Genomic DNA, 23853 nt, shown 5'->3' with positions numbered 1-23853 from the left:
ACTTTCAAACTAGGTGAACGTATCGAATAGGTGGCAAAAATCATATAAAACGTGATATGTGTTGTAGTCGAAAAAGGACATTTCCAAGTCACATTTCAAATACCCAATAACGTGAGGCGTTGAAATTCCCAATAATTACGCGGCGTTAATTGTCAAAAAACTTTTATTATCACTTTCAGTATGACTTTGATTCTATTCAGTGCTAATTTTTTTGCTGAATAATGCATCTATTATATAATTCGAATTTAGTTAATTAACGTTTAACGAGATCTGGGCATACTGATGATACATTTATACATGATACATTTAAAGTAAAGCCTGTCTAATTAACGAACGGCCATGTTAGTCATTAAACGGGGGTAAGTAGCTATATGTGGAACGAGAAAAAAATCTAGTTGATATAGTTCTTGACTTTAATGCACTTTTTACTAATACAGTGGTACAATAAAATATTCTATTTGAGTTTTACCATATTATTATTAGATATATAGAAGCCATGCCTGTGCTGATAGTATAGGAGCTCATGAAGAAACTATGTAAAAAAAAATTGACAACACATACCCATGCGCAAGATTTAAAATTTCGTTTTCAACCAATGACCTTGCGGTATTTGTCAACAAACATGGCCACTGACAGATCGCCAATAAGTTTGGACGTGGCATTTTTGCGGCAGTATTTTGTCAAAATATGCTTAGATTTCATTAGATGCTCTAGGAAAACCAGTTAAGTGTGTGGAAATCGCTGTTCAGAAAGAAAATGGGGCAAATGGTAGGTTAGTGCATCAATTTTTGCGGTAGTAGGGCCACTATTTTATCTAATAGCTATATGAGATTAACTAAACATTGCTCATTCATGATTTTCTTCACAAACTTGCGCTTGACAAACTTAAATTAATTTGGGGTCAAAATCTGGTCTTGCGCCGCTCTATCGCATTATAGTTCCTTCGAATTGTTCCGCGAAATTCGATGGGATTATTATGGAATTCAGAGTTCCTCTGGAATTAGTTAGAATTCTGCTAGAATAAAGTTTGTTACCAATTTGTTCGTGGTTTCAACTTCAGCTATACCTACGTGCTTGTTTGTGGTCAGTTTCTTAAATCTGGCTATTTTGTTTTTGTAAATATATATTAAATATAAAACATTCGAAACGGCGCGAACTCTTGGTTAAAATTAAATATATGTATTAAGTCAGATAAGAATTTCTATGATTGCTTTTAAACAAAAAGCCTTTTTTGAGGCGGATTAAGTACGTTTCACGCATGCAAATGCGATTAGCATTTTGATAATAACAAGTAAACCTTGGCAGAATCTAATATATCCGTTTGCAGTATTAGTATTTCTTTAGAACTATTGATGATTTGCTACTCCATTGTTTATTTCGATTTGTTTATTATATTCGGTAAACCACTAAATTTACATAATTACATTGAAACAAAAAAATATCTTTCGAACATATTCGACAACCTCAAAAGTATTATTTTTTCAAAACCCCAACCATTTTCTCATTATTGCTATCACCCGCAGGACATACGATTCAAAACATATTAAAAACGTAACAAAAAACGAATTAAAACGACAACATTTCCATTTATCCTGTTTAAGCCAATATGAAGAGACTTGCCACGAAGCTTATAACTGCATGACATTTTGCTTGATGTGAAAGGCAAATATTTCTTCTTTCATTTACTTGCTTTAACCTTGAACCAAGCCAACCGCTACTTCGATCTATTGGTAGACGAAGCGCAAAATAGTTTTGCCAAACTTCAGGTTTAATAACCTTGCTAGCTACCCGGGCAAAAACGGATTTAATAAAGTGCAGCCTTTATACTGATTTACCGATGAGTTCAAAGTCCTTGCAAAGCCAGCAAAAATTATTGGTCATTAAAAAAAATTATCTTCACTGCAGCACACAATAATCTGTGAGATTGAGAGTTGAGTTTTACATAATTTTTGAAATATGTATTTTTTAAGTAAAGTATCTCTATCTTAGGAACAAAACTTCTCGTTATACAAAATAAAATTTTTTTTTTCAAAAATAATAACGCTCACATGTATGAGTAAATTTGGGTATAATTTTTTCTTCGAAAACTTCATGCTCAATCTAAAATTATAGAATAATATTTTGTGGAAATCTACAGATAGATGATCGTCTACGGTGCATATATGTTTCATCACTACAAAATCCTGGTAGCTCCGTTTGTCAGAGCTTTTCAAGAAAATTCGTGAAATCCCCTTTAGTTTTTAAAAAGCTATTGAGGTGAATTAAGCTGCGAAAAACTATTTTAATTCAAAAATTACAACTTTTTCTTGTAATTGGTTTTTGGCGGAGGGTGTACTAAAATATCTTAACACAAATTTATAACATTTACATGAAATGAAATTATAATTACAATTTCAAATGGTAGAGTTTTTTATGGAAAGTCGGTGGTAGTTTCTGAGGATGATTTAGTAACTCGTGTTTTCCAAAATTCCATTTAATCTGTCAAATAGAGACACACTAGGTTTTGCAATATGCAATATCAGGATTTCACTTTATATACATATCGGCTCATACTAGAACTAAACTCTGGACACTCGAAACATGTAAACAAAAAATAATGTGTCCTAACTAAAAAATATATGGAGGATTGGAGTGTCCAGCAGTTTAAAGGCAAATGTCTTCAAAAAAAAGTAGCGCGTAAGGTCGATGCCTCCTCAATATCGTTGCGTAAAAAAAATGCGAAATCTAACGACCTGTCTGTCTAATTTGTGTAGTCATCAGAATATATCGGTATTTTACGTCGCATTAGCAAATGGCTTGGATTCGTACATGGGTGTATTTTTGAAGCCTACGTAATTAGCTTGAAATACAGACGGGCACACACCTTAGCCGGTTACAATGAAATGTTACGGTTTAATCTTAAAACCCAATCTTGATTGATGAAAATACATCATTTCGTAAGTTACAATGATTGGAGATAAAAATGGGCCAGTCGACTTGTGCTTCTACTTTCTAATGGAAACTGGGTACAAGCATATACCAGATCCATCGACCTACTTATACTTGTCGATTTGTATTAATTCATTTTCATTAGGAATCCTGTAAATTTTTTCCGCCTCTCATCTACCAATTAAATACGCATTAACTTAAACGTCACTTACCTTACGAAGCTATTCATTTGTACCCTTAAAGTCATATGAGAAACCATTGAAATGCGAGTCCACAAGCAAATTGTATATACTATACCCTCTAATAAAATCTATTTTAAAATGTTTAGGTTGTTATAAAATCTATTTTAAAATGTAAAACCGGAGCGCAACACTCAGGATGAAATTTTCGAACATGGAAACATCCTTAATATCGTTATTAGCGGAACTTTGCTGCAACGAAAACATAAAGCTTCAACGAATTTCTCCGACGGCTTATTACATACAAACGTAATTATTTTTGCACGCTTCCTGAACAACACTGGTGGTTTAAAACTCATGGTAACGAATAATAGTATAAAAGCGATACCAAATATATATACAGGGTGTTCGGAAATTGAGTTCGGGAACTTGGAGGAAAGATTCAACGTGGTAAAATAATGGTAGTAAATCATTCTCGATTATTATTAATAATGTTTTATTTAATGTTCAATGTATTTATGTTACTTAAATTAAACATGCATTTTTTCAGTTTTCTAACTTGTAGTTGAAAATTTTAGTACACGTCGCCTGCAGATTAATAATGCTGGCCTGCATTTCCACTTGCCTTTCCGTAACCGAAATGCATATCGCGATATCCAATATCACCTCTCTATAAATTAGAAATGGGGCGTATTCTGGCAGCGAATAAAAAAATCGATTTGTGGTTGTTATCGACTTAAAACAAGAGTAACAATTTTTGATGATTTGTGATTCTGCCTATCAGCCTAAATAAATAAAATACAGGGAGAATAAAAAAAAATGTTGTAGGTAAAGTGCCCTCTAGTGACAGATTTCTGAAACACTTTTATTTTCTAACGATGACTTTTACTAAATCAGGGCTGTGGGGAAAAGATCAGCCTATTCCGTTAAATAAAAATAAAATACAAAAAAAAATGAATTTTGAAAAGCTATGACTCGGAAAATTTTTGTTACATGACTTACTGCCATCATTTTACCACGTTGAATCTTTCCTTCAAATGTCCGAACTAAATTTCCGAACACCCTGTATACATATTATACTTTGGAACAAGAATTTAGAGTTTATCGTGTTCACCAAAAACATATTAATAGGTGTTGAATTCTGGCTAACACGCTCCAAAATGACACCTCAGTGAAGCAGCTTTAGAGAAAACTATATTAAATTAAAAACATCGTTTATACAGGGTGTTATTAAATTGGTGTGAATAATGTAAAGTTTTAAAATAAAAGAACAAAAAATAAATTATATAAAAAATCATAATTTCTAGTTAAGAACGTCTTTCCCACTTCTTATAGTTGTGATAAAAAAGTCTTTGTGTCAAAATGTTTCCAATCCTGCAATCTCCAAACGTAAGAGAAAACCAAAGCAAAAATAAATATTGATTACATATTTGATTTGATGTGAATCACCTTTTGGTTTTTTTTACTCCCTTAAGATAACAGTTCAGAATTCAAAATCGGACATTGTTATTTTATTCTTCCAAATTCTTTCACAATGGAGATCTTAAATTTTAAATCATTTAGTAGTGATATTAAAACATCTATGATTTTGGTATCCCGAATTATAATAAAAATTTTAACAACAAATGTTTTTGTTTCAAATAAATATATTTGTAAAATAATGCGGGCATTTTCTTACTCAGAAAATTAATGTATTCTGTACAAACCGGTCGTTTTTTAATACACCGACTTTTATTAGAGAATGAATTATACTACTGATTTTTATATTATTATAAGCCGAATGGATGTACATACGCGGAAGCTTGTAATCATTTCCGGCCCCAATATTATTACTGCGATGAGATATTTCGTAACATTATTTTCATTGTAAAATTTACATGTAGATAGAACTCTACTCATATTTAAATTTGGGCAGGTTTTTCCTCTAACTTCTAAAAAATGAACTTCTTTATCCCACCTGTATTAAATCAACACAGTTTGAAAGGGTTAGACGCCTAGTTAGCGAGGTGTCCGAGGTATCATAACCTTAACAGTTCTTAGAGGATCATCTAATTAATATAACGTGTTGGTTGTATTTATGGATCACGTTTTAGACGCACATGTTTATGTTCTTGGTATTTTTGACATTTCGAAGCAACATTAGACAGGTTACTTATTCTTTTAAATTACTTACTTAACTTTTACAGTCTCCTAAAACTATGAGCATTTTACAAATGATGCCTTAATAGAGCTCACGATTTTTCGACAATTTAAAAATGAAATACAGCAATATAACAATGTTAACCTATTATTCCACACCTCACCAAGCAACTCGCCAAAACCAAAGTGTTCTTGATTTATTTTTGGGTCTGAGCACTTTATAATGTGTTTTTGTGGTTTATAATTTCAGTTTAATTATTTGTTTAATTAAATTTGATTGAAATGGAGAATGATATTGATAAACATTTGCTTTTAGATTAAAGAATCTTTAAATTGACAGGAAACATACCTGTTTAATTTATTTTAAGCAATTTGCCTAAAACTCCGATCTTGAGGGTCAATAAACTTTCAGCACTTTCAAGATTACGAATGTCAGTGAACTATCTCTGCATTTTATTTGCGAAAGGAATCCGCACTAGAATATTAATTGGATAAAATCATAACCGTGAAACTCAGCGGACTTACACAGGTATAAATTGTTTTTCCCCCAAAAAGCTTTGTTTTGGTTATATACTCGTAGGATGTTCAATCGAATGGCAATATTGAATTAGATTGCTAATTTATGATCCATTTTCATATTAAAACATAATTCCAGGTATCATTAGTTCTGATATAAGTATGGTTTTCCACAAACTTTTTGCTTTTTCCTTAATTATTTTAATTACAATAATTTCATATAAATACAGAATATAAGAAGATGTTTGACAATAGTAGTAGTATATATATTATATATATTATATATATATATATATATATATATATATATATATATATATATATATATATATATATATATATATATATATATATATATATATATATATATATATATATATATATATATATATATATATATATATATATATATATATATATATATATATATATATATATATTATATATTACGTTGCACTCTCCATATTTCACTTTCAATGTTCTATGAATTTCGAAATCTAACGAAAACCCAAAAGACTATTTATTAAAGACACATACATCTATTATGTAATTAGTTAGCAGAAAAAGCTTAATATGTTTTGTGGTATAGTGTGTTAAATGGTTTGGATTTAAATGTATAAAAACATCGTCACATGAAATATGAGTAATATCATTAATCTTAAAGCTACTATCAACAAAACTATTTGTTTTATTATTAGCCTTATCGACACTTTGCGACTTGGTTATTAAAGAAAAAAATCTCCTAATTCAACGGGTGAAGAACGTCAAATCGTCACTTTCCAAGGTCGCCACATTATAAAATGGTGATGAAATTACTTGTTGATTGTTGATTCAATCCCAAGTAGGTTAATTAATTAAACACGAATTATGAATAAATCAATTATTTGCTTTTGGAAAATATATGCTTTGAAGGTTGCGCAGGGACCGTGTTTAAAAGCCAAAAGAATTGTATTCTGTTTATCTTAACTCATAAATATGAGTCCGAAAAAAATATTTTCTACAAAATTAATATATTCTCACGCTATCAATGTGCATAATAGATTTACCATTTGCACAGTATTGGAATAATAATAATAATAATAATAATAATAATAATAATAATAATAATAATGTCCAATAAGTTTGTGACTGAAGAATAAGTTTATCAAAGTGATTCTTTTTTTTTCTCACTTATCACTTTAGTCTGTAATTCGAACGGTCGCGCCATACGTCAACTGTGGTGTTTAGCAAAAAGGTAAAGTATGTTCATAGATATAAGAAAGTGACTAACTGATACGAATTAAGGAAAGACCCGGGCAAGCTGTAAGAATGAAATATGGCCGAACAGGTCCGTACTTTGCTTAGAATTTAATTATTTGGGGTTTTGTTAGGAAAGATACTAAACACTATTTATTTATGTATGTATTTATGTTTAAATCTAAAATAAAATTACAAATTATTTTTATTACCTACTTAAATTACTTAAAATTATTCACATAATATATCAGTATCACTATCGCTATCATCGCCTGTTTTAGTTATTATTTGTTCTATATTATTTGCAATATGGATATACGATTGTTCTATTTTTTCTATATGTTTAACAGAATTTGCTCAACTTTGTGGAGGGATGTTAATAACTTCGGTTTCTATAAGTTTGAGGATATTGGAGTTAACAAGGGGAAAACATTGTTACGACGAATGGCAGATTTCAGTTGGTGGCAAACATGTTCAATGGGATTAAATATACAGTGGTAAGGTGGAAGCCTTAAACTGTATGCCCTAGATTTTTTGCATAATTATTCCAGACGTATTCCTTTTGTAGGTTCAAGCTTTGTATAACCTCAATTAATTGTTTTTTGGTATAATCTTGGTGAAAATAAATGTCGTTTTGGATTTTTGCTTTTGTGTCACATGAGGAAGGAGTTTTAGTCAACTGTCTACTGTGATAACTTCCATTGTCGATTACAATGACGCTATTAGGAGGAATGTTTGAAACTAGTTTGTTTTTAAACCAACTTTCAAATAAATCAGCGGTGGTATCTTCATGGTAATCCAGAGAAGAATCTTTAATATTTTTCGCAGACAGAGAAACTCCATTTGGAATCCGACCATCTTTAGAGCCAGCATGCAAAATAGTTATTCTTTTACCTCTTTTTGATGCCGCGTTTGTTTTACACTTATCAGTTGAGTCAACCCAAACCTTTTCCGGGGTATCATAAGTGTCCATCCAGGTTTCATCCAAGTAAATAATTGGCCTTTGTTGTTCTCTGTAAATCTTAATTTTTTCTAGATATTCCAGTCGCCATTTCCGAATTCTAAAAGATTCCATTAAAACTTAATTTTTATCAATTTTTTTAAATCTAAAACCCATGTGTTGAATACTCTTCCATAAGGTAGTTCTGCCACATTTAACATCGGTTTCATCTTTTTCAAGCCTCCTAATTAAGGCACGTTTTGCTCCTCGTATAACTGGTAAATTTTACGTCGTATTATATCTTGATCACTTTCATCACACTCGAGAAAATGTCAGCATCGCTTCTTTTTTTCCTTGCTGAAATGGGATTATTCACAATTTTCCATACAGTTGATGTTGGAATTTTCGTCAATGTGGCCGTTTCATCTAAAGATGCTTGGTTGCTGGGACCACGCCCCATGAGAGTCAAATAAACATTGTTTATAACTTCCTGAGTCTCAATAGAATAGTGTTTTCTACATTTGGGCTGGAGCATCTCTTGAGATACACTAGACTCGCACATATTTTGCATAATTCGCACACTACTTAACACACGCTGTATTACACACGAAATTATAATGATTAGTAATAAACCTAAACTAAGTAGTATACTAAACCAAAGAATATTAAACACAGGTAGGTATAAAATTATTTTCTATTACGGACCACAATTTTACCTGAATTTAAATTCCGAAACTTTAGGTAATAATCTTGTTGCATTGTATGTTAATGACCACCCTTGGATAATCCCATTCAAAAGCAATTGGTCACTTTCTTATATCTATGAACAAACCATACCCAAACGCTACTGGGTAATTTAAAGTAGGGAGTACGAACGAACAACCGCTGGCAATAGCAGTATCTCTGAAATAGCCTAATTGCAAGTTTTGGATTTTAATTAATACTTTGTACACATCAAACAAATTAGTTTCGCAAGCATCTCCATACAAAGAAAAGTATTTTCTCAGAGAATATATTTTTGTTAGAGCGAGCATTTTTAAGTTGTCTTTCTCTGCGAAGTCGGTCAATTTTCGTTTTTATGAATAATGATTACGTACAATGTCTCCCATTCTACTTTCCTGTTGCCAGTTACATGTATCTACTTACTTGTTCTTATATTGTTGACCCTTTGTGTCGCTTTATTTAATCGAATAAAATACTCTCCTATCAAATCACTACCTGGGTTTACTTCTATTTCCGAATGAGAGAACGCAAATGGGTTATTGAAAAACGCATTAACAATTCGAGGTTATTTTGTTTATTAGTAAAAAGCATTCAGCTGGCAAGTTTGTTACTAACAGTCGGGTAGCACCCATGACGTATCTAGTTACTTTATCTTTTAGAGAGTCCAGATTCCCCAATACATCAAAAAAGACAGTTATAGTCCCAATTCATAAGAGGGTATTTGATGTCTAATTACGGGGGTATCTTGTCGATTTTCTCAAAAATCTTGAAAAAATGCTTTTATAAAAGATTAGAATCATTTTTGAATGAAGAATTTTTTTTAAGTGATTACCAATTTAATTTTCGCAAAGGCCATTCGACAGAGGAAACTATAATGTCTTTATATAAATTTGTTTTATCTCGTTTCGAAGGGGAGCTTTTGATGTGATAGGTATAGAATTAATGCTCGATAAATTCTATAAGTGCGGGATGCGTAGAATTAGTTATTGTTGGATATAGTCACTGGTAGAGAACAAAAACCAATTTAAAAAATGATATCTCGTTTAGTTCATCTTATGCTCCAGTTATCAGTGGAGTATGTCAAGGAAGCATACTGGGACCGCTTTTATTCATAATTTTCTTTGATAACATTATGCAGGAATTTCCTAGTCTAATGACTGCAAATGCGGATGATGCAGTCGTCACAACCTCAAATGCTACTTTAGATAATTTATCCAAAATAAAATGATAACTTTTTGCAATGAAAATGGACTAGTTTTAAATGAATCGAAAACAGAAATGATGGTTTTTAGCTTGACATATTTAAATAAGAGTATTCTTATTAAATTAAATAATAAAACGGTTCAGCAAACCAGAGTTGCGAAATAACTAGGAATTTACTTTATGTGGACTAATCAGGTTGATGCAGTACTTAAGAAGAAACTGTCAGTTTCTGCGTATGTACTTTGGCAATTGATATATAGGGTTGATGTTCAGCTTTTCTTACTTTACTATTATGGCTACGTACAATCCTGCTTGTCATATGCCATCGTGTGTTGGTGTAACTGTGTCAAGGGCGGTGATGTATTCAGAGCACAACAGGGAATACTGAGAACTATTTTATTTAAGCTATATTCATACTCTTGCAAAACATTATTTCCTAAACCAAATGTATTAACGTTCCCGTCTCTATATGTTTTAGCTTCGATTATGCATATAAAAAATAATATATCAGATTACTGCGAGTACTGAAATGCTCAATATGATTTTAGTAGTGAAATAGTGCCTTTAAGTGTACTTAAAATAATTTAACAAAAAATTCTGTTTATGCTATAAATTATCTATTTAATTTTAACATTGTATATGACATTATAGCACACTTTGTTAAAAGTCAATGGAAATATAAATTTGCCTTGTCTTCTCTAGTCATTTCTAAATCATTTCGTAAGAATTCCCATTTCTGTAAAATAAACAAATTAGTACAATTAACAAGTTAATAACTATAATTTCATTATTTTTGCACAGCTTCTTCTAATTTATATTTTATTTTGTGTTTGCATTTTAAATACAATGGCCCTTTTAAATATTGTTTTGTCCTTTTATATTAGTAACTTATTACTATTGTACATGCGTTAAGATGTAAATTCCGTTAATAAAATTCTGAATTTTGAATAAAATTGAAAAAAATGTAGTCTTCACGGAAGAAAGGACATGAATTATTCATTATATTATCAAGATTTCTACCAGCAATTTGTTCGAATTTTGGATGTTTATAAGGATCGGAGGTTATTTTTCAAAACCTGTCAAATCATCTAAAGTATCCCAAAAGAAACTTTTTCTATCTCTTAGTCTAAAATACCCAATTGGCATGATTAGGCGGAATCTCGGGAGCGGGTAGATTTTAAACACTGATGTTAATTTGACGTTTGCCAATTCTGTTAGTTACGACCCACGTCACTCAGTGAATGTATTCCGTGCTGCTTTGCAAAGTAGTCGTAGAAATAGTATAGTATGTAAACAGGTTGATGATAAACTTTTTCGAACACTCGTTTATTAAACACTCTCTCGTGCCTGAACAAATTTATGTCTAAAATGTTGTTTATCAAACTTGTTGCATAATATACTTAGTGAAAAAGCTTGGGTTATCAACTATTATCTTTCTTTATTTTTTCTTTTCTTTCTCTATCAAATGCAATTGCGAATTTATTTGCTTGCGGGATGAACCTAAAAAATCCTCACTTCTACGGATTCCCTATCTGAAACCAATTACCGCATTTCAATCACGGATGACGTAAGGCAAGAAAACGCGAAGACGTATGACTCACACTGGATAATTAATGGCGCGGGAAAACAAACGAGGTTGCATTGGACGGTTGATTTTTTGTTGAAGCTAAGGGATGCGGTTTTTGTTGGGTAAACATTCAATTGGTCATCGTTATTATAGCTTCATTATAAGGCTTAAACCCAGCGAAAGTCGTGCGATAGGTGGCGAATTAACGAACCATTACTTACATTTCCTCGACCACGTGGATTTCCGACCGATTAGTAACCGCGGTAACGGTATTTCTTAAAAAATAAATATATTCTCATTAGCATTGTAAAGATACGAGAGTCGATGTCCCCACGGTCATTCCAAATAAAGGTGTGGACCGCGTGGACGCAGCGCAAATTAAAATTCAAGTCAGGTAGATAGCGGCCACGTTATGAAAAGAGACAGTGAATGTATCCGAAAACGCCATAGTCAAACAAATATTTTGAGCTTACTCATTTTCATTTTCGTTACCGACTGGAATCAAGTCACCTCCTGACAATACTACCAAGCGTATTAGGGTGTATAAAATTGAACTATCTTTGAACAGTTCTCGGATCGCCCTCTGACTGTGCAGAACTAGACCCACCTTGGTTTGATCCTAGAATTGTTTTCGAACTGTCAGCGAACCGTCAGGGTAAAAACCCAAACCCCACGAATCATTTCGTGAACTTGTAAAATAACTGTTTGTTTCGAATTTCAGTTAGTTTGTGTGACAGTGATAATGACAAAAAATGTTGTTCATAAATCTGTTCTTTCTACTTCCTTCTGTAAAATACCTAATTATAAATGAAAGTATCACTTTACCAGCTGAGCACGTGTTTGGGAGCAGTCGGATGTTTTCGGAGATTTTACCGTACGGCTTGAATTTTGACGTTTGTCCATTCTAACGGTTATGTTAGTGAATGTATTCGGTTGTTTTGCCAAAATGTATCTAAAAACTAAAGCTCGTAGAAAAAGTATAGTATGCAACAGGTTTGGTAAACTTTTTTAGTCACTCGTTTGTTAAACGCTCGCTCCGCTGCGCTCCGCTTGTGCCAAATAAACTGGTGACTCAAATGCCGTTTACCGCACTTGTTGCATAATATACTATTTTCTACTCCCCTCTATATAATACCCAAATACCCACCGATCTAGCGTGCGGAAAAAGTCACATTACCAGTGCCTGTATTAGTATTGTTTTGCAAAAATTTACCCAAAAACTAATGGCAGTAGAAAAAGTATAGCAAGCAACACGTTTTGGTAAACTCTTTAAGTCACTCGTCCATTAAACACTAGCTACGATCGTGCCAAATCAACTCGTGACTCAAATTCCGTTTACCGCACTTTTTGCATAGTATACTGTTCAAATCTGTTCAAATAACAACTAAAACCGCCTCTACGAAATCTTTCTTTTCTGATGATGACGAAGAACCTTGATGACGCAATTAAACAAACAACAGAATCCAAGAAACAACAGCACAAAAGATGTAGTCCAAAAATTTCAAGGCATAAACAGGATAATTAAAAATGGGCGTCAAAAATAATCCCAGAACAGCACTTGCTCTGAAACAGGGACCGCTTTGGATAGTTCCATATAGCTATTAGATAATATAGTTTATACAATTTACTACGGTAAAAATTGATGCTCCGCGGCATTGATATTTTGGCAGAGAAGGTAGTAATTTTCCATGCCGTTTGCCTCTATATGCTAACCTGCACTTTGTGCCATTTTCATTATAAACAGCTATTTCCATACACTTAACAATGCCATAAAAATGCCGCATCCAAACCTATTGGCCATCTGTTGATTGTTGAATGCAGAAAGGTCATTGGTTAAAAACGAGTTTTTAAATCTCGCGTTGAATGGACCTTCTCACATATTTTTTTTAAATTTGCCTCCTAAGTTCCTTTTTTCTAGACATTAAGCATATAGTTTAGAATTTAACATCATGTATAAATACCAATACAAAAACATGTTTGAAATGAATATCGCAAAATCTCCATTTGGTGAGTTATTGAACGTTATGGTTAGTTAGGTCATTACAAATTTCAAATTTTAATTATTTTTTCTATTCCTTATCCTAAACACGTTATTATAATGTAAGTGGACGGTAATTTTTTTCTCTGGACCACAAAAACTTTTTATATTGCAAACTCGCGGCTTTATTTGGACTTTGGCATGGGCGATACAATCATTGTTGTGTACCAAAACAGCATTAAAGGGTTGTGGCTTGCTAGTTATTTTATAGCGTAAGCCGCGGTGCCAACTCTACAAAATATAAAATCTACAAATTATTGTCACAGCGATGATAATGAATATTTTCAATCCAAGTCCTGAACACGTTAATAAACTTCTTCAGAAATTCGTTTATTCAAACACTCGCTCCGCTCGTGCCAATTTAAAGTCGTGGCTAAAATGGCGTTTATGAAACTTTTTGGATATTATTATTTATTATTAATACCGTATTATATAAACGTAATTGGATAAAACGTTGTATGGGGCACGTGAGTTATTACATAGAAGTAACTAGGAAAATTACCTCACTCGCCTTGTGGGCTCGGTGCTAAACTTTTTCTGCGTGACTAATGCGTAACATAACTTACCTAATAGTATTGTGGTAAAAATATTATTTTATTTATAAAAAACATATGGTTCAAATTCCATTATCACCATCGGGATCTTGGACAGGGTAGCTCAAATTAGTGTAAAGTTCCGCATCACTGATAATATTCCGTTTAAAAAATTGCAGTTATCTTTTACGATTTTGTGTATTTTAAAATTGCAAAAACATCTACAAATACATTCTCGTGGAACTTTTTAAGCTTCATCTTTTGTTGAAGTCAAGAATTCCTTACAGCGTATTGCTTTTATTCGACCATCATCACCTTTAATTTTTCTTATCGGCACTATTGGTACTAGTAGCAATATAGTAGGCCACATGCAAATGACATTTTGATTTTTAGAAAGTATCGGGACTGAAAATAAACTTTAATTTTCAATTATTTTATAACAGATAGACTTGCAATTCAAAATCAAGGTGCTAGCGTTTTAGAGGGTGAGAAAAGCGGAGACAGTATTCACATCATATTTGAAGAGTGATTCTTTCTGCGTAGAAAATTTTAAATTTGTTACTTTTATCCATTCTAATATTATCTTCACCAAAAATTCCAATAGTTTTTTTTTTCTTTTTAACAACAGCACTTTATTGACAGGCTAAGTCTAGTAAAACAATTCATACCATTGTACAAATCATATTCTGATTTATAGTATCACCTGTCACTATTAGTAAAGGATACAGAATGAACAAATTCTGTTTGACCACCGTTGATGCAACCATCTTTTAAGCAAACCATTTTTTTAATTGTAGGCTAACAGCTGCATGATGACGCTTTCAAATTTGCTATGCGGCGGCGGTTTGTGATTCGGAAACCATCATCAATTTCTTCTAATGACACATTTTGAATTTTTAAATCTAAACATAGGGGATTTTGGTATTATTCTTGACACCGTTACTATTTTCTAAACAATAATCGGTTGGTTCGCCTTGAATTTATTAAAAATTTCTATTTTTTAAACATTAAGTGACAATGAAATCTCTACTAATCAGGCATCTCGACTAATCAGTCCACGCACGTCTTAAAGCAGATGGCGTTATCAGACGAAGAAAAACCAGATATAATTTTGGTTAGAAATTAATACTTGATTATTGATTAATATGAATTATTGATTCGGTTAATTCCCATTGACAAGAGAAAATTAATTGACCAAATGAGCTTTCGTATACATCGAGAAGGACATCATAGGCTGATGTTTTAATGGAATAGACAATCAAACGTATTAGATCTAATAGGCGGAATTTCCAGACAATAACTCTAGTAGTGCGGTGAAAAAGTGTTTTGCAAGTTTGCCGATTGTGCTAACGACATATCGTACCCTGACATAGAATATATAACACTTACTTGTAGAACGCCGTATCGAAATTTCACTTTTTGCAATTCACAATAGCAGATTGGTTAGCCTATTGTTCTCGTAGAACAAAAGCGGCGCGAAAACACTATATACAACCTATTGCGGTATGCAGTTTCATACACAATTTCCTTTCCTACCTTTACAAGGCTGCTCGATTCGCGACGACTTTCATAGGATGTGGGGCGGGAAGGAACGGCATCGGCAGTTTGCCTCCCGGTAAGGCCATTTCGCATCAGAGATGAGTAACCGTAACCCGTAAACTTTGCTATAACTGAGACCGCGTGCCTATTAAACTTTTAGCAATGAGGAAATGATTAAAACAGTCGGTTTTATGGCTGACATTTTACAATTGACCGGTACCAACAAAGACGTTTGACGTCTTATTTATAGTCATAAGCGGGAAATATTCCTTAAAACGTAATTAAGTATATATGAACATACGGAACTATCAAAAGAGGTTTAAACCCTGGTTTTAAACACATTCATCGGAATAAATTCTCTCCGCGATATCTTAATCGTAAAAAGTTTTTTTTTTATTTCGCTTTTGGACGTAGTACAAAAGCAAACTAAAGTATCTTATTAGCACGTCACAAAGGGTCCATTTTATAGTCGTTTCTTAAGGTGTTTCCAAACGGGTCATATTTTTAATGAATCATTTAATACAACATATAGCTCGACGCTATACATTTTAGCAATATGTTTCCTACCAATGCCAATAATATTGTTTCGTGGACATGCTACTATGGTTATGCAACTGACACGTTAAATTGGGGATTCCCCGAATGGGTAAGTATCGTATTCGGGTATTCCTCGAAGAGGGTTATGGGTATTTCGACATTACGAATCCATAATAATTTATTATAAAATATATATTATTATTAAATAATGGTAGAGAATACAATTAAGACATGGTCAATTGAGGGTTAATTGACCAGTACCATTTCTAGATGCTACATACGTACGGGTTGCAGGGGCTAAATACAGTTTTGAAAAGAAAATAAAAAAAATAAAACAAGGTTGTGAATTCGACCTTACTTTAAGAAGCATGTAACTTTAGCTAGAATATTTTTAGGAATAAGTCTTGATGAAAAAAACTTGTCTAACATTTCTACATTAATTTTAGCTTTCATATTCTGGAGATTAATTACATCAATAACCTGCTCATTTGACCAAGTATTGGTTATTATTAATATAACCTCCGAAGTATTCAAACTAACGACAAAAGTCAAAACAAAGCAGAGCATTATCGATATACCTACCATATATTGTATAGTCTGGCTGTTATTGCTATCCTGCCCGCCGGCCCTTCTGTTGCCCCACATATTGCCCGATGAGAAGTACCTAAAGACCCAGAAACCCTCAGCCCTCCTTCAACATGCCTATTTAAAATTTAGCCTTTAACCGGCAGAAAGGTTAGGATTGTTTGCTAAGGTTAGAAAATTTTGCTTAAGGTTCCATAACAAACGAATAAAAGGATAAATATTGTGTACGTGTCGTGAAGCTGCCTGAAGTATAATGGCCTCGAAGACCTCTTCGAGGCCACTATACCTATAAATACGACCAAGTATCGAAATAGTTTAAAATTATGCATATGTAGGCAGGCTGAAGACAAAATTGCACATCACCATTGAAATAAACATTGGAGACATTCGTAAATATTTTCTGTTACAAAGCTGGAGCGTGATTTTATAGTTTTTTTTTAAATTACGTGGTAATTAATATCAATCGTCTATGGTAAGTGAATACACAAATAGAGATGAAAATGGACGACAACTGCAACTAGCGCTGGGACTGGTCAATTGGCCGTGGTCAATGCACCGGTCAATTGACCACTTCTTAAATGACTAGTCAGAACCCCAATTAGAATATCAACTCTATTTGGTTTCCAGAACGACGTGACAGTGATCCGATGCACAATATAAATAAATATCAATAAATAAATATAAATTTAATGGTATCTTTAAAATTATTTCGGTCAATTGACACAAAAAAAATTGACCGGTCAATTCCACAACTCTAGGTGTAACATACTTTGGCATATCTTAAAAAAGGTCCTGTGCTATTCATATTTGTACAAAAAATTTTAATTTGAAGGCTTGGAAAAGTCGTAACTGACATATCCTTTAAAACCATCATTTCATTTCCATTCTCTTTAAAAAATTTCAAGAAAAGATTTAGCAATTAAGGGCTAGATTAAATGTTCCAATTGCTGAATTTCTTAAATTTACCGAGCTAGCAACGATAATAATGATCAAGTAGATAATTCCTTACCTACTTTTTCCACCATCGCCTTACATAAGGGATGACGTTTCGCCAAAAAATGTTTATTTCTCTTGATGGTTGTGTTTCGGATACAGAGAACAAAAAGTTGACACAATAGGCCGGAACTTTTCTAGGATTTAAAAAATTAAAACTAAATGTGCTGTGTTCGAGCCATCTAAACCCAAAATTGATATTTTTGCTTAATACAGGCTTTACACACGTTGCTTTGCACCTCGCCTAATAAAGTTTTAAAAAAATTGTTTGTTTGACTTATGTGATAACGAATAAATAAAGTAGGTGCATATACAAAATCCAAAAATCCTCCATTTTAGACACCGACTAAATAGTGTCAATATTTGTTAGACAGTATCATATTTTGGAACAATTAACTGAGTTTATTCGTTTCGTGAAAATTACTTTGTGTTACTTTTTATTTTTCTATATAGCAGATGTCATAATTTGCTCGATATTAAATATGTCTAAAAGCCTGGATTATTACAATTTTATATTCCGAAAGTTTAATATTAAAAAAGTAAATGTAAAATTTTGATTATACTAAACTAACTAATCCGCTCGGCAAAAAATGTAATATTTCTTTAAAAAAACGCGAAATTTTGATATTTATACTTTTTTCTATTTCATACGTCTTATATAATTATAAAGCAACATATTGATAACTCGAAGAAAAGGTCATTATAAAATTTCGAGGTAAATTTTAATTAGTTGCTAATTGGCAAATCATAAAATTTCAATTACACTTCAAAAAAAACACTAACACAAGTTAGATATTTTTCTAAATTTAATTATTTGTATCAGTTATTTATATCAACCGCATAATAAAAAAACTGCTGCTGTTATTTGCCAACATAAAAAACAATAAGACACTTGAATAAACGACAATTAAAAACCTTTACCTGGAAAAAACGTATTACATGGTAATCTTAAATTATACATTTTTAAAGGGAGACAATGGACCATCGACACAATAAAGATTTCTTGTACAAAAATATTGACCGAAGTTACGAGTTTTTAAGGTGAATTTGTCGCCGAAAGTTAAATCGTCCACATTTGCAAAATGGACCGCATACCGCAAAACAAGTGTGTCAAGTGGCATTTTACCGTTCCACCCAATTGCGACATGCGTGAGCAAACAAACCACTCACAAAACATCGTTATCGTAACCCCGCAGGATAACATAAGAAATTACAGTTACGTAATAATGTTAGTTTCCGAAAATCCAATTCAAAAATTTCGATAGTGATCGATCACTTTTAACGCCCCACTTCGGACAAAGAGAAACAAATAGTGAACATTTAGAGTGCAACAAAATTCAGTATATGCATAAGTAATTAAGTATGTCGGCTATCGATAACGTAACGTATACGTTATTTATCGGAGACAGGAACTAGTTTCGATAGAGAACAAGAAATAACGTCACTTCATTCCTATTTTATCTTTACTTTTAATCGACTAGTGATTCATAATAGGTACACGGTTTTATCTGTACTTTTTTTTATCAGCGATATCAATGGTTTTTATTTTTAAATAGAAACAGAGATCTTGATTCGAAAATTTAAAGAGAAAAATTAACCAGTTTTATCGTCGCTATATAGCCAAAGTTATTTTAAATAAAAATACCTTATGGCGGCATACCTATCGTAAAACAATTCCCCCACTACGTGTTTTACCGGGAATTGATAACAGCACGAACACCGAGCATGCATTTATTTGAATTTTTTGCTATTCCGATGGCAGCTTGACGCAAAAAAGGTAAACGCCAAAAGACCTAAATGTTTACAGGAGACAGGATCAGAGATCGTCTTTTTGATACACATCCGGATGTCAGATTTGTTTACATTTCTAATTATTTAGTATATTTGATATAATGTCCCATGGAGAACGTCACTGTGACTGGCATTTAACCACACTGCCAAACTAACCAAAACTCTAACTCTAAAATTATCTAATATATCTTCATTGTGCGGGTATTGATAACATTGCCCTATATATGTAGTTTAATTTATTATTGTTTTTATTTAAATCTTTAATTTGTGGTTTTGGTTATTATTAGTTAATGTTGTTAATGTTTATTTCTGATGAAAATATAATAGCATATTTTTTACTCCCTACTTTACTACTTAAAAAGCTTTGTTAGACACTGTTCCGAGTCACTACGACGTTTCCCGTACTTTAGGCACGGGTTAGATATTGTGCGTACACTTTAAAACACATTTTAATGCTGTTCTAACGGTTCTGCATTCATCACTTACTGAATCGTAATTCGTAATCGTAAAAACCGTAGTGTACAACACGTTTAAAACTTGTTGCATAATATCTTCCACAAAACACATCAATTAAGTAACAGTGATTCAAATTTAAAATGGCATTGAATAGATGCTGCTTTTTCGCCACTTATGTTTATAGTTTTATAAATGCTATTCCAGCACGAATGTGAAGAAATGGAAAAGATTTATCAACGTGTGACATACTATAATTTTTTCTACGACCGTTAGCTTTTGGGTACATTTTTTCGAAACAGCACGATACATTCACCGAATGACGTATCACGTGACCATCACAACTGACAAACGTCAAAATACCGTTCCCAAATATCTGACTCGAGTATAAAGAACGTCGTCATATTTTGTTTCGTTCTGAAGTTAGCTGGGGGTAAAGGTGGGGGACATTTTTATGCGCTTCCTGTATACTTAAAATATGGAGAAATTAATCATTATTTGTCCCACTATAAATTTCAATGAAGCATAAAATTAATGAACCACAAGAACATGCTTCCAAATGAATCGTGTTTTTAAACGCTTTCTATAAATTGTTCAAACGATTGTCGCGTAACAGAGACACTTTGAACCATCACAAAATAAAAAATTAACACTTCAGAAACGTTCTGGTTTCTCGCATTACATTTTTATCAGTTTCAAATGAAACTTACGTTTTCATGTTTATTTATTACCGCAAGGTTGAAATATCTAATATCGTAATTTAAAAAAATTGTTAGAAAAGGTTAGGAAACAGTGTGGTTCCATGACTATCTTTGTTACCCTCCACAGGACATTATACCCTATATATAATATGACGATCAGCATATCATACATTATGATATAGCAAAGTTACCATTCATCAATATAAGGGATGTTTTTTAGAGGGGGTGAACTAAACCCGGCTACAGCATTTTCTTTATGTTGCGATGTGATAGTTTTTCGTCGTTTTGAGGTCAGAATCGTTCAAAATTATTTAATTTCGCAAATTTCACTAAATGGGTTTATTAACGTGTTAATTCGTTATTTCTTTTTGACGCAATTAAATTATTTTCTTTGAAGCTTAGTAAAGGCGCGTGTCACCGATAAAAAATTAAGCAATTGAAAGCCAATAATCTGCGTGTGATTGATGACACCGAACTTGCTGTACTTAAGAAATTTTGTGAAAGAGTTCCAGATTATGAAGATTAAAAATATTTTAATGTGTTTTATTTCAATTTAATGTACTCGGCCAAAATTTTTTCCATAATTTCGATTTCTATCGGATACTATGCCGCGATAGTCGCAATCCATATAAAACAATTTAAAGCCTACTAATTATGTAAGTTTTTCTAGTTGGATGAATGAATCGAAAGAAACTAACCATATTTAGAAATGTCGAGCCGTTGGTCAACGATCTAAACCACCACCGTCTGACGCTAATACGCTACCGCGTCGGGAATATATTGAAATTCCGTTCATGTATTAATAACAAATAAAAACTTGCGTCTGCAACTATTTAAATTACGTTGTGGAGGTCTTTTCCGTTTCGTTGTGACTTAAATTCCTTGTCTGTACGTATGATATGTAAAATGTAAATACCAACCAAACCAATTGTAAAATTACAAGTGCTTGTAAGGCGGGAACAAGCTTTAAGTAGCTTTTTTCTTGGTCATAATGGTTCTCGGTTCATCACGAGGGTTCGTATTCATGCCGCAATAAGCCAACAGAAACAAAATGAATAATGACTCTAACTTTGGTTAATAGAAGAATAAGTAAGTTGTGCAAAAACTTTAGTGCATGAGCTCGGATTGTAATAGTATATGGTTGAAACAAGCACAATCGTGTGCAAAGAAACCTTGTTGCACACGATAATTTTTCTATGACTCCAAAAAATAAAAATAAAAATTCGATTTTGAATATTTTTAATCTGTCATCTCTGAAGTGTGTAAAAATTTAACAATACATAATAATTACAAATCAATTCTGTTTTCGCACACTTTTCAATACAGTCGCAAAAAAATCGTTTCAAATTTGAAATTTAAAGAAGAAACTTCTTCTTCTTCGTTAAAATTAGTGGCTAGGAAGTGGCTGGGTTTTATCGAAAGAAAATGACGAATAAGACATATATATTTAACAGATTACTAGATTGATATTGGTGTAATTTAGAAAACGTGTAAAAATGGAAATTTTATTAATGAAAAGTACTAGGGCTGCCTTATACAAGGTGGCGCGCAGAACAAGAGCATGTTTTTCAAATAAGCATAACATTTTTTATTTTCAAGATAATTTTGTTTGAATTACATCTAAATGAAGCAATAACCTTGCACTTTTCAATGTTGGATTTTAATATCAGCCAAGTGTGGCTCTTCGTCGTGGTCGCACATTGCTAACCGATCTCTTTTTCACATTCTGTTGCTTAATTTAGATGTAATTGTAACAATATAATTGAAACAACATCTTGAATATAAAAATATGTAATGGTTATTTGTAAAACTTGCGTATCTTTTGCGCCACCTTGTTAAATGTACTTTGATATTTGATATTTATCGTCAGTGCATTCTATATTAAAAATGGTTCGATTCCCTAAATTGATACTATACGGGAATTTCTTTGGCCACCCTATCTTAAAGGGTTATCGCTAGACGTAAATTATCAATAAATACTATACAGAGAAGTTTATGAAAACACTTCTCGATATTTTCAAAAATACTATTGCCTAAAGATGATATTGTTCGACAAACGCTTTAAAGTTTCCCATATGAATGTATACAGTTTAAGAAAAGGTAGGCACGAATTTTCTTTCTACCGAGTCAGGTTCCGAGTTGGGAACGAACAAGTACATATTTTCTTTTACAGTTCAAATATTTTTCAAAACGGAAACGGAAAACAGCAGCAAGGAAATATACAAGGATGGTCATGACAGTAAAAAATCGCGCATACGCTTGTCCGTAGAATAATCGGCATTAGAATGGCCGCTTGCCCGCGTGGTTAGCTCATCCGCGTCTCGTGAAAGGCACTGAAATAACACTCAGGTCGTTTACACTAAGTTACTGTTAACCGTATGGTTATGGCCTTTTTAATGTCGGACCATCGTTTCGTCAATGCTTGACACGCTGGTCGCGTACTGATTTTTTGTTCGCACGGTATCGGAATTTCCAAAAGATGGGCTGCGAATTCGATCTTTGACTTGGGTAGCTCAGTTTGGCGTTTTCCAAAATTTACCGGTTTATCCACTGCTGCTGACGGATAATTATATCTATAGCTAGTTAACGTTTGTGTGACCCAAAACATAGACAAAATTTATTGGTTCAATGTTGGATAATTTTTTTTTACTTTTTATCAAAATAATATTTGACTGTAAGTAGTATGCTCACAATATTTTAATTTCTTTGTCGCTGTCTTTTTTTATTAATAAATTAGTATGTAAAAAATAAAAATATAATGCTTAATATTAAGTTTTCTTGAGTATGTCGCTTTTGCGAATCGGAATTTATGTTTTCGTCAATAGAATAAACATGCTTAGATATGGGGGGGGGGATACAATGGAAATACATCCATAAGGTCGCGTGTGAAAATTTCTGTCCCTACTTTAAGCTTTCGATCTAGATGGAGCAAATCTGACAAGTTTCGATAAACATATATAGTGAATATTGGTCGCTAATATTTAAAATATTGTTTTTTTTTTGCTTGGTTGCATGATAAAAAAGTCCCTTAGCAAGAACATTCATAGAGTATTCTTTTTGAAAACGTATTTGGTATACCCAACCTATACTAGAATCAAAATTAATTATTAGTTTATAATCTACTTAGATTCACCATCATAAGGAAAGCATATACGTTTAGTTAGTACTCACTTACATCGATTATATAAGGCGACTCGGAACACAAAAGCTAAATTACAAGATTAATTTCCGATGCATTTTGTCAACATTGCG

At 32.5% G+C, this 23853-nt stretch overlaps 1 protein-coding gene across 4 annotated transcripts in view; it reads right to left on the bottom strand.

Moving 5' to 3' along the window:
• Nucleotides 1-23853, bottom strand: part of LOC132700345 (cyclic AMP response element-binding protein A) — a 44706-nt gene that overhangs the window by 7236 nt on the left and 13617 nt on the right. The window contains exon 1 of one of the 4 annotated variants that reach the window (XM_060667584.1): nucleotides 15539-15649. The exons of 1 other annotated variant lie outside the window; for it this stretch is intronic. In XM_060667584.1, the coding sequence (XP_060523567.1) occupies nucleotides 15539-15634 (96 nt within the window). In that variant the 5' untranslated portion in view covers nucleotides 15635-15649. Of the gene's footprint in view, nucleotides 1-3140; nucleotides 3161-15391; nucleotides 15510-15538; nucleotides 15650-23853 lie in introns of those variants that run through there. 2 more of the 4 variants (XM_060667587.1, XM_060667589.1) reach the window with 2 other exon arrangements.

Source organism: Cylas formicarius, unplaced genomic scaffold (genome assembly GCF_029955315.1).
Source record: "Cylas formicarius isolate icCylForm1 unplaced genomic scaffold, icCylForm1.1 PGA_scaffold_4__25_contigs__length_36172078, whole genome shotgun sequence".
Classification (NCBI taxonomy): domain Eukaryota; kingdom Metazoa; phylum Arthropoda; class Insecta; order Coleoptera; family Brentidae; genus Cylas; species Cylas formicarius.
The sequence above is the reverse complement of the archived record's forward strand: the minus strand, read 5'-3'. Positions and strand labels throughout refer to the sequence as shown.